Consider the following 12105-nt stretch of genomic DNA (forward strand, 5'->3'; position numbering starts at 1 on the left):
GCCATTGTGAAACATAATTAACATAAGTTTGGTTATCCTACTTCAACCAAATATGATTATCACCTCACAAGTTTTTCTGGTTTATTTTAGTTTTGAGCATACTTTATGAGGTGAATGATAACATATTGCAAAAATCGTATAATTTCTTTCTTTGGGTTTAATATTTACAAATTCTATATACATGACAAAATGTATCTTGCTTTCTCAGATCTGGACCTAAAATTTGAACAGAGTAACAATTTGATGGCATAAACCTAGAAATCTCAGTGAACAGAGTCATTTTCTGGTTCTACCCATAATGCAAATTTGAAAATAAGGATCTTAATTATATTTAAAGTCATAATTATAAATTTCACATACATAAAATCAATCATATGAATATGAGTTAAAATCATAGATTAAGTGGGCTCTGAAGATGGTAAACATTGTAGGAGTTCAAGGAGCATAGTATTGTAAAAGATAAATGAACCAGAACATTGCTTCATGCACTCATTTGAATAGTAGGAACTCTCAATCAAAATGCATATCTGCATACAAGGATCATGTCCATGAAATAAACAACGTAGAAGTAACAAATTTTCTGGTAAACACAAAAGGTGTCATTGTGTTGGTGTATAATTGAAGTATACCCTTAATCTCTTTTAATTCATATTTATAAATTCTTGAAATCCATTGAAAATGGTCACTCACACAAATGCATATACATCCACACACACATATACAATCCTTAACATATGAAGAACAATGAACTAAATATTAATACTTGTTCTTCATTGCATGAAAAGTTCCTACCTGTGGCACCCCATATCAATGTCTTAAGTTTCCTACCTGTGGCACCCCATATCAATGTCTTAAGTTTCCTACCTGTGGCACCCCATATCAATGTCTTAAGTTTCCTACCTGTGGCACCCCATATCAATGTCTTAAGTTTCCTATCTGTGGCACCCCATATCAATGTCTTAAGTTTCCTACCTGTGGCGCCCCATATAATTGCTTGAAAAGTTCCTACCTGTGGTGCCCTATATCAATGTCTTAAGTTTCCTACCTGTGGCACCCTATATCAATGTCTTAAGTTTCCTACCTGTGGCACCCCATATCAATGTCTTAAGTTTCCTACCTGTGGCACCCCATATCAATGCCTTAAGTTTCCTACCTGTGGCACCCCATATCAATGTCTTAAGTTTCCTACCTGTAGCACCCCATATCAATGTCTTAAGTTTCCTACCCGTGGCACCCCATATCAATGTCTTAAGTTTCCTACCTGTGGTGCCTCATATCATTGCATGAAAAGTTCCTACCTGTGGTGCCCCATATCAATGTCTTAAGTTGACTGAGGAGGAAATCCACCATTTGAGGATCATCTGATCGACATGAGGGATCCTTCCTACTTTCGGCAAATGCTTCATTGATGATGCTGAGCAGAATGTTAAGTAATATGAACACCACAAATAATACAAAGATAAAGATGTACAGGGATCCAAGTAGTCCACTGACGATCAGGACTGTATCAATGTTCACTTTCATCATCAGCATTGACATAAGTGTCTCTGTTGTCCTTATGAACGATGAATATTCATAATCATGTGGACCAAACAGAAGATAACCACATGAAATAAAAGCAACAAATGATACCAGGAATACAATCATGTAATTAATCAATGGCTTTGCGGACTTTTTGATTGTTCCATATAGCTGTGATATTTTGGCATTGAATCGTACTAGCTGCAGAGTCTTTAACATTGATAAGAACAACACAAAGCCAATAATTATACCAAACAGCTGGTCCCATATAACTATTCTCTGTAGGTTGATAAAATCATCTGAAAATATTTCAGTAAAATTAGTATATGTTTATACCAATCTCCCCCTTTATTGAAAACTTTCATACTGTACAATAATTAAACACCATAGTGCACACACTGAAATGTCCCTCCTGATTTACTGATCATGGATGAATCTTTAAGACAAAGTTTTAAGATAAGTATCATTTAATCTTAACATTATCAATGATCTATGTATAGGATTTCAAATTTAGATGAACCCTGCTAGTTGAACATGCACACCTCATAATCATCCACTACATATATTTAACCAATTGATTTTAGTGTCTGTGAATCCGACTTAACCAAGAAAAAATAAACCTCAACCAATAAACCATGAAAATGAGGTCAAGGTCAGATAAACCCTGCAAGACAGACATTTACATCATACAATCATTCTATACACCATATATATTTAACATAAAATAATGTCCCACATGAAATATTGTCCGTTGGACAAAACTTCATTTAAAATATTGTCCATTGGACAAAATTTCATTTAAAATATTGTCCGCTGACACTATTTCATAATGAAATACTGTCCAGGATGATATTAAATAGTGTCCTTGTCCATGAATTTTTGTCACCTCTTTCTGAACTATATTTCACTAAAATATAAGACCACTCTTTTCTATTTTAGTGTTTTCATGTAGTCCCACTTTCCACACAGCATAGATTTCTGACGTTATCACATGACATTTTCGTGAAAACTTGTTTTTGGTGGTATTACAAATTCTACATTTAATGTTCCCCAATGTATCAGTGTGATGCCCTCTAGATGTGGATTTTTATCAAACTTATAATGTTTGGTTGCTGTCACCACTGATATTTACCCCACACCTTTTTTATTCATACTCTGTTGCACATGAACATTGACTAACAAAAATTCAAAATTAAACAAAAAAGAGAAGTTTTTATGTCAATATTATTGATTTCTTAAATGAAAAATTATTTTAAGATTCGGGATAATGTATTGAAAACTTGAAAATTAAATTAATCAATTATTGTTTTTGTACTTATAGTAATTCATGATATAAACATACCTCTGTTCTTATGAAATTTATCCAGAACTAATTTTGTAATAACAAAGTGTACACCATAGAATGCACAACAGATAATAGACAAAACAATGTTTATAAAGTCAACAACATTCCACAATCCAGTAAAATAGCCTCGCCATCCCTTTTTCCTCAGTTCTTTGATAAATTCTACCAAATAATACAATGTGAATGCTGCAAATATAAAATCAAACACGAACAGGAAAACAGCACTCGGACCAACATATCTGTACATCACTATTGGGTTAACTTCCCAGTATGGAAACACTGATCCGGTTGGTGGATATTCTAACAGTAATATGACGGCGCAGAATAAATTGACATTGGGATTGAACAGATTAAACTCTATAAACAATCCTCTGGTCTTTTTGTCTATCCAATTTGTTTCCTTTATGTATTGTAAAGTGTCATTGGCTGTTTCTGTAGAAGCTCCAAGGTTAACAACATAGCCTCCACCACTGTATGATGCATAACGACCTACAGTTGGCATTCCATCAAGGTCAAATGTATCTTTATAGACCCATGCCTCATCTGATGAGGTATTGGTTGTTACCTCATCCCAACTCTCCACATAATTTCTAGATTCATATGTTTTGGTTCCATAAGATGGATAACAGTCATTCATATAGTCACGTATTTGTATTGGTGTTTTGCAATCATCTGTGAAGAATAAAGAAATATGATAACATTCCATTTCTTACAAAACAAGGAGAAAGGTTTTTTTTTAAAACAAGAATTATTACCAGGTTCTCATAAAACGTGGGAGTCCACGGTTTGTTCTCTTGCTGGACATAAAAGAACATATAAAAAAAGATTCATAACTCATTTGGGAAACAACATTGTTTTCTAGGTTCATTATTATAATTCATTTTCTTTGTGGAAACAGTATCAGTATATATGCCCTTATCCTATCATGCCTACATTAATTAATTCTTATAGAGGAAATCTTAACCCTTTTTCAACCTTTCTAATACCAGAAGACCCATTTTTTCGGACATAATCATTTTTACTTACCATTTCTTATCCTAGTCTGGCTGATCCTAACATTGTATATTGTGTGAGACTGAATGACTTACCATTTCTTATCCTAGCCTGGCTGATCCTAACATTGTTTATTCTGTAAGACTGAATGACTTACCATTTCTTATCCTAGCCTGGCTGATCCTAACATTGTTTATTCTGTGAGACTGAATGACTTACCATTTCTTATCCTAGCCTGGCTGATCCTAACATTGTTTATTCTGTGAGACTGAATGACTTATCATTTCTTATCCTAGCCTGGCTGATCCTAACATTGTTTATTCTGTGAGACTGAATGACTTACCATTTCTTATCCTAGCCTGGCTGATTCTAACATTGTTTATTCTGTGAGACTGAATGACTTATCATTTCTTATCCTAGTCTGGCTGATCCTAACATTGTTTATTCTATGAGACTGAATGACTTATCATTTCTTATCCTAGCCTGGCTGATCCTAACATTGTTTATTCTGTGAGACTGAATGACTTACCATTTCTTATCCTAGCCTGTCTAGTCTAACATTGTTTATTCTGTGAGACAGAATGACTTACCATTTCTTATCCTAGCCTGTCTAGTCTAACATTGTTTATTCTGTGAGACTGCATGACTTACCATTTCTTATCCTAGCCTGTCTGATCCTAGGAGATCCAAGTCTGTAGAAGGTATTGTCAATAATGAAAGGTGACAAATCTGTTCTAGAATCATTCAACCAACCATTGGAGTACAGGCCTGGCAGAACAATCTGCTCCATCCATTCATAAAAATCTCGGGTAGAACGAAGCTATAATAAAAACAGAAACATAAAGACTTTTTTCATAGATATATAAGGAAATGATCTTTAAAATAATCAAAAAATTTGAAACAAGTTTCTAAAAATGACTAGGTACATCCAGCCCCTAAACTGGCACACAAAATATAATTAGTATTGTACAAGTATTCACTGTTTTCACAGAATGATAAATTTTTGTGAAGTTGATAATGTCTGATGACACACAATTTGATTTGATGTATAATTATATGAGATTTAAAGAAAAGGACCAAACACAGATATTAACAAGAATGTGTCCATAGTACATGGATGCCCCACTCGCACTATCATTTTCTATGTTCAGTGGACCGTGAAATTGGGGTCAAAACTCTAATTTGGCATTAAAATTAGAAAGATCATATCATAGGGAACATGTGTACTAAGTTTAAAGTTGATTGGACTTCAACTTCATCAAAAACTACCTTGACCAAAAACTTTAACCTGAAGCGGGACAGACGGACGGACGGACAGACGAACGGACGCACAGACCGAAAAACACAATGCCCCTAAGTGGGGCATAAAAAGTTATTTAGCTTAAAATGTAGATCATAGTGACTCAAATGTTCCAGAAATGTGTAGCTGGGTTGTTATGATAAAATTTTATTGATTTAAAACAATGTGTTTTAAAAAATAGTAGACCTAAAGCAGAAGTTGCAGGTATGCAGCCTTAAAATGTAGTTCAAATCTAGCAAACAAGAAAGGGAGATAAACAGAAAAGGTAAATACCAAATGTCCCTTCCACTTTCATCGTTGGATATAAATACACACATATATGAGAACCCTCAATTGTACATTCCCAATATGAAAAGAGTATAAAAAGCATTCTTTTTAAAGGAATTTTAATTATTACAGTTAATTTATACACCCATTTACTCATATTCAACAGGGAAAGAAATTCTATCATACCAAAATTGCTTACATTAGAAAAACTTTTGTCATATTTGGAATGAGGAGTGATAAATATATCATTTAGATTTCTGTAAGTTGGATAAGAATTGGCATCTCTGTTCTCGTATGCCAAGACAGCCACAACACTGAGATACACCACATATATAAAGATTTTGCGGATGACTTCAAACAATCTGTTCATCTTGAGTCTGTGTTCTCTGGCTTCAATAATGTTTTCTACATCTACAGGATCATGTACAAACTCCTGACGATGCTCTGAAATAATAATTTAAGTTATATTCAAAATGATTCGACCTATAACCAACATGTTAAAATGATAATATCGGTAATAAAAAAAAATCAACAACAAAAAACAACACATTTTCTTTCCAGATCTTGTCCTGAATATGAAATTTACCTCAAGTCACTCAAATGTAAAATGAAGATTATGGTAAACAAAATTTTAAAGTAATATAAGGTTGTTGTTGTAAACTATTAGCTATATACTAAGAACTAGAAGCAAACACAAAATTTAATCAATATCTCGAGTAAAAACACTACTGTATAAGGGAATTGTTAGTTTCAGGATTGTAATTAGTAAATTTTCTTTAATATACCAAGATAAAAACTGTTAAAGAATATTTTTTTTTTTTACCTGGATACACTCTTGTCTTTGGACTCCCTCCAATCAGAAACACTTCTTCTACACTGTCGTCTGCGTCTACTGTCTTTAACACCAATGCTATTACCATGGCCAAGACTATCACCTACTCAAATTCGGAAATAATTTCATCAGTGATCTTTTTCATATTTATACTGATATGTTTGCTTGTATTTATTTCATTTATGTTGTTTATTGGTTACTTCAAATGTAATAAAATTCAGTTAAATATTCAATAAAAAAACATGATACCTAGAAAATAAATGGATTATTAACCAAATATTTTATACATATGACAGACATTATAGTCAATATCATGAAAATTGGTTAATCTGAACTGGAGTGTTGGCACCAGATAAACAGATTTTTATCACATTTTTTTCCCCTATTTAACCTCATTTGTGAGATGTAAACTTGACCTTTTTAGTCTTTTTCCTATTCCTTAGCTAGATTATTTGGATAGAAGTTATTTAGCTAACCAAAAAGGACACTTGTGCAGTGATCTAAATGTCTATTTTTATTTTTCAAGATTAGAAGCAAATACTCGAAAAATGTCTGGTAAAAAAATCATCTTTTAAATGCTATATTAGGCCATTATGACTTATTTGTAGATCTAGAACTGCTAATCATTTCTGCTATTACAGTTTCTTTAAAGTTTCTTTTTATCTCATTTACTTTCAACAAAACAAAAACAAAATACAAAGGGTAAAAATCTTCTTTCAAGGGAATGTACAATTGTTATAAAACAATGATTACTAGAATCATACAAACCTTTAAAGGCTGGACCAGAATAACTGACTCTATAAACGACAACAGAAAAGATGTCAGCCATTTAGAAGATTTGCTGGACCCCCATTCCATACTGTATAAAACTGTAAAAAAGCCTGCTGCTAACACTGATAGTCCAAACAGAATCCAAGCAATATATATACACCAATGTGGCAAGGGGTACTTGGATTTTCCTTTCTTCTTCTCATTTACTGAATGTTCCTTCTCTATTGTCTTTTCTTCATTATAACTATCCCAAGCTGGTTTTGCCGATGGAGTAAACCTAGGATCAATATTACTTGGTGATACACAATCTAGTTCCCTATTGAATTCCGCCATACTATCTCGTCTCTTTTCTTCCTTGTAATTGCTTTCTACTTTAACAGCTGTTGCATGAGTGTGAGGTTTACTCTTTCTAAACAGTGTTATAATCAGCAGGTTAAAGGGAACTACGATCAAAGTGCCAAACAAACTTGTGAAGAATTCCTGTGAGGAGAATGTAAACGGTCCTAGATGAACATTCTGTGACATATCCCCATCATTACTATCTGACTTATACCACATGCAATTTGTGATCATGGTCATAAAAAGAAGTGACAAACAACAGGAAAGTCTCTGAGCTCTGGTGAATGTGCTATGTAAGGGTCTGGAGGCTACAGAGAACCAAAGATGACCATCAGTCATATCCTTTCTCGTCTTGGAGAAAAATAAGTGACCAAAAGATTGCATTTCTTCAGCACTGGCTACTGGTATCATATGATCAATCTGTCCTTCACCTTTATCTAATGCAAACCATTTGTCACATAAAAATGCATATCTGAAAGCAAAGATTTAATTTTTAAATTCCAAAAATGCCTTCTTAATATTCACTATTACCTTATTAGAGTTGCATGTCTTTGTAATGCAGAACTGCCTTTTAAATCTTTTTTTTTTATTAAAATGTAATGTATCATTTCAAAGATACAAGTCAAATACATAGAAAATGTCAATTTTGAATCTGAATACCTATCATTTAAGGTTATTATAAAACAACTTTCTTTTATAAGTCACTTTAAATTCTAGCTAAAATGTACATTTTTTACAGTCTTTTTGTGGCTCCAACATGGTCAATTCTGACCTGTGACATTTAATAATGTTTAAAACCTAGAATCAGATCAGTTTAGACTTGTATAGTTTGGTTAAAAACAATAGGTGACCTGAGTTCACAGTTCTAGTGTTTGCCCTGTGTTTCATGTGGCTTTAAGAAAGGAATGTCTAAAAGTGACTTACAAGATTGCAAGAGATGCACGCCTTCTTCTAAGACTCATAATTTATGTGAGATTATTTTTACCATCTCTATAAAATATATGCACAGTTTATTCTGGAAACTGAAGAACTAATCTTTCTAAACACCTTGAAAATACTAAGCAGCACTCTTTTAAATCTGTTTAAAAAAATCATTACCTTTCCCCTGTCTGAACATCTCTGACCAGTATCATGTTTAACAACCAATCATCTATCTTTGTATTATCAAGCCAAATCCTTAGGAATAATAGGTTACCTAGAGGTTCAGGTACACTCAACAGGTAATTATTTACACTGCCACTCAACATTGGCTGAAACAAAACAAAACTAGGTCTAACATTTACCACAGAGTCATATCAAATAAGAGTTCAATGATAGAAATATTACTCTGAAATGGAAAATGATTTTTGAGGATTTGTTTCTAGGAAATAAATAATTAGGTTGCAAAAATATGTAGCAACCACTGAATAATTGAAAGTACATGTATTGTTAAGATAGTTTTGACATGCAAGCCTCCAATATGATGTACTGAAAATTATAAAAGTTGTAGGTTTCATATAACATATTGTCAGCTGATAGAGCTGTAGTATGAAATTTACCATAATTTCTAATTTCAAATTAATAAAGGGAAACAAATGGCCTACCCTTTTCTCTTGATCTTGCAGTAGTCTGACCTCTGTATCTCCCTCTTCCCCACCTAATACAAAGTAGACCTTGGATGTAGTGCCTGAATTCTGTCGTACACCTGTGTACACTGAGACTTGATAGTGGTAGACATCAGTTATAACATTATCTGCCAGAGGATATATGGCCCACTGAAACAATATAATAGATAGCATAAAGATATGATGCTTCCTTTGTTAGTAAGTGTACAGCCATGGTAGGAATATCACTCATTTCTATGTATTTGATACTGTATTGTGCATAAGGAAATACATTTTAATAAATAATATTGCAGTTTTTTGTATAAAGAAATTATTTCATAATTGGATATTCAAGTAATAGCCAGTTTGCTGTCTCCTTGATAATGCCTTTAACCCTGTGGCAACAGCAAACATCTCAAGGCCAATAAATTATTATTACCCTCTTACCTAGTCAATAGGTATCTAATATTATCCACTTAAAGAATACTTCTAGTGGTGTTACTGAGGTGATTTTATCTAAATTCTTGGTACCACGGTGCTGCCTAAAAATATATAGACCATAAAAAAAAAAAATGCAGAATTTGAATATTGTAACATAAATATATTTACCTTTTTGAAATCTCTTTTGTCAGCTCTAATAACTGGAATAAGTAGAAGGAAATATGTCAACAGTACCAAACCAACTGTAATCAACACAGCTAGATTGTCTGTTGAAAACTTGGAAAACACAGTGCTGAAGTCGATAGTGTTAGGTGGTACAAACATATTCATACCAAAGGCCGACAAGTGATTGGTTTGACATGCTACACCTGTGGTGTTGTCTACAGGTCCAAGCTACAATAATATAAAAAACACACAGTTATAATCCCATACTAAAATAAGGAGATGTGGTGTGATTGCCAATATCATCTATACCCCATAGACCAAAGGTCCTGGATGTGGGAACCTATAGATTGCCATACAGCCTTCAATAATAAGCAAAACCATATTGTATAGAAAGCTTTAAGACTCAGGCATTACAAAATGTGAAACATATTCAAATGAAAAAAAAACCCAATGATCTGATTTTTCCATATCCATATTCATTCCTGTTGTATTCACTATGTGTTTTTTTTTTAATTTAATTTTTTTATGCAATGCATGATAAATAGATGCTGTGACACATCTAAATGTCCAAACTGGATAGTGTAAGTGTTGCTCTCCATATATTGCAGCTCCGACCAAATTGCAATTTGTTTTATTAAACCAAATTGTTTAAACTGGTCAGAAATTTTAACCAACTGTTGTAGAAAACCACAATCAAGTCATCAAAGTACAATGTGATAAAAATAAAGCATACTTACATACCTATTAGACTTTAATTCCACTTTATTGATATTAGGAAAATTTAAAAAAAATTTCTACACATATTGTCATTGTGAGAGTCATTTAAAGGCTTAAAATTTTTGAATTATTTGCTACTGATGTTTTTTGTATGTGTGTTCTAACATTTCAAGTTTGATTTTTGTAGGCTGCATTATAATTTACTTCTGTAAAAACCACCCTGCTGTTTCGAGTCTATTTGTCAATTAGACAGCAATCCATCAATGACAATATGTAAAGGAAGTATGAATGTAACATTATCTATTAATAGATAATGTTACATTCATACATATTTCTAACATATGATACTTACTTTTACGCCTCTTTGGCTCCACTGTTTATCCTGCTCAGACCAATAGTAACATCCCAGTACAAGGACTGCTACGTCAGCCATTGGTGAAACCTCGGTTATATCTGGAAAGAAAAAAAAAATATCTATAAACTGATAATATTATATGAAGTTTAAAACTAAATAGTTGCAAAATATATTAGAGAGGAATCTTATATAAGTTGTCTTTAGTAAGGAATTTTAACCATGTTTTACCTAATAAACAGGCCATGTCAATTTCCATTTGTCAGATATAATTTTGAAAATATACACCTTCTGTAAAAACCACCCTGCTGTTTCGAGTCTATTTGTCAATTAGACAGCAATCCATCAATGACAATATGTAAAGGAAGTGACTGCCTAACAGTTTTGCTGTATTTCTAATTAAAACCATATAACATCTTTACAATCAAATCTTTCATAATGAAGAAACCAGCCCTTACCGTAATCAGTCTCCCGTACAATTTAGACCCTCATAAGTGAACAACACTGACTATAATCAGCATCCAGTCCAATATTGACCCTGATAGGTAAACAACACTTACTATAATCAGCATCCAGTCCAATATTGACTCTGATAGGTAAACAACACTGACTATAATCAGCATCCAGTCCAATATTGACTCTGATAGGTAAACAACACTTACTATAATCAGCATCCAGTCCAATATTGACTCTGATAGGTAAACAACACTTACTATAATCAGCATCCAGTCCAATATTGACTCTGATAGGTAAACAACACTGACTATAATCAGCATCCAGTCCAATATTGACCCTGATAGGTAAACAACACTGACTATAATCAGCATCCAGTCCAATATTGACTCTGATAGGTAAACAACACTTACTATAATCAGCATCCAGTCCAATATTGACTCTGATAGGTAAACAGCACTTACTATAATCAGCATCCAGTCCAATATTGACCCTGATAGGTAAACAACACTGACTATAATCAGCATCCAGTCCAATATTGACCCTGATAGGTAAACAGCACTTACTATAATCAGCATCCAGTCCAATATAGACCCTGATAGGTAAACAGAACTGACTATAATCAGCATCCAGTCCAATATTGACCCTGATAGGTAAACAACACTTACTATAATCAGCATCCAGTCCAATATTGACCCTGATAGGTAAACAACACTGACTATAATCAGCATCCAGTCCAATATAGACCCTGATAGGTAAACAGCACTGACTATAATCAGCATCCAGTCCAATATTGACCCTGATAGGTAAACAACACTGACTATAATCAGCATCCAGTCCAATATTGACTCTGATAGGTAAACAACACTTACTATAATCAGCATCCAGTCCAATATTGACTCTGATAGGTAAACAACACTTACTATAATCAGCATCCAGTCCAATATTGACTCTGATAGGTAAACAACACTTACTATAATCAGCATCCAGTCCAATATTGACTCTGATAGGTAAACAACACTTACT

General features: G+C 33.2%; 1 protein-coding gene across 1 annotated transcript in view; it reads right to left on the bottom strand.

The window, feature by feature from the left end:
- The window catches only part of LOC127709563 (polycystic kidney disease protein 1-like 2), a 28774-nt gene that overhangs the window by 374 nt on the left and 16295 nt on the right, over nucleotides 1-12105 (bottom strand). Inside the window, exons 11-20 of the mRNA XM_052215168.1 lie at nucleotides 10627-10727; nucleotides 9561-9785; nucleotides 8952-9122; nucleotides 8467-8618; nucleotides 7027-7840; nucleotides 6250-6361; nucleotides 5626-5870; nucleotides 4511-4679; nucleotides 2864-3538; nucleotides 1299-1820 (exon numbers count right to left, since the gene is read on the bottom strand). Of these exons, the coding sequence (XP_052071128.1) occupies nucleotides 1299-1820; nucleotides 2864-3538; nucleotides 4511-4679; nucleotides 5626-5870; nucleotides 6250-6361; nucleotides 7027-7840; nucleotides 8467-8618; nucleotides 8952-9122; nucleotides 9561-9785; nucleotides 10627-10727 (3186 nt within the window). The remainder of the gene's footprint in view (nucleotides 1-1298; nucleotides 1821-2863; nucleotides 3539-4510; nucleotides 4680-5625; nucleotides 5871-6249; nucleotides 6362-7026; nucleotides 7841-8466; nucleotides 8619-8951; nucleotides 9123-9560; nucleotides 9786-10626; nucleotides 10728-12105) is intronic.

The sequence above is a fragment of the Mytilus californianus genome, unplaced genomic scaffold, assembly GCF_021869535.1.
Source record: "Mytilus californianus isolate M0D057914Y unplaced genomic scaffold, xbMytCali1.0.p SCAF_7, whole genome shotgun sequence".
NCBI lineage: Eukaryota > Metazoa > Mollusca > Bivalvia > Mytilida > Mytilidae > Mytilus > Mytilus californianus.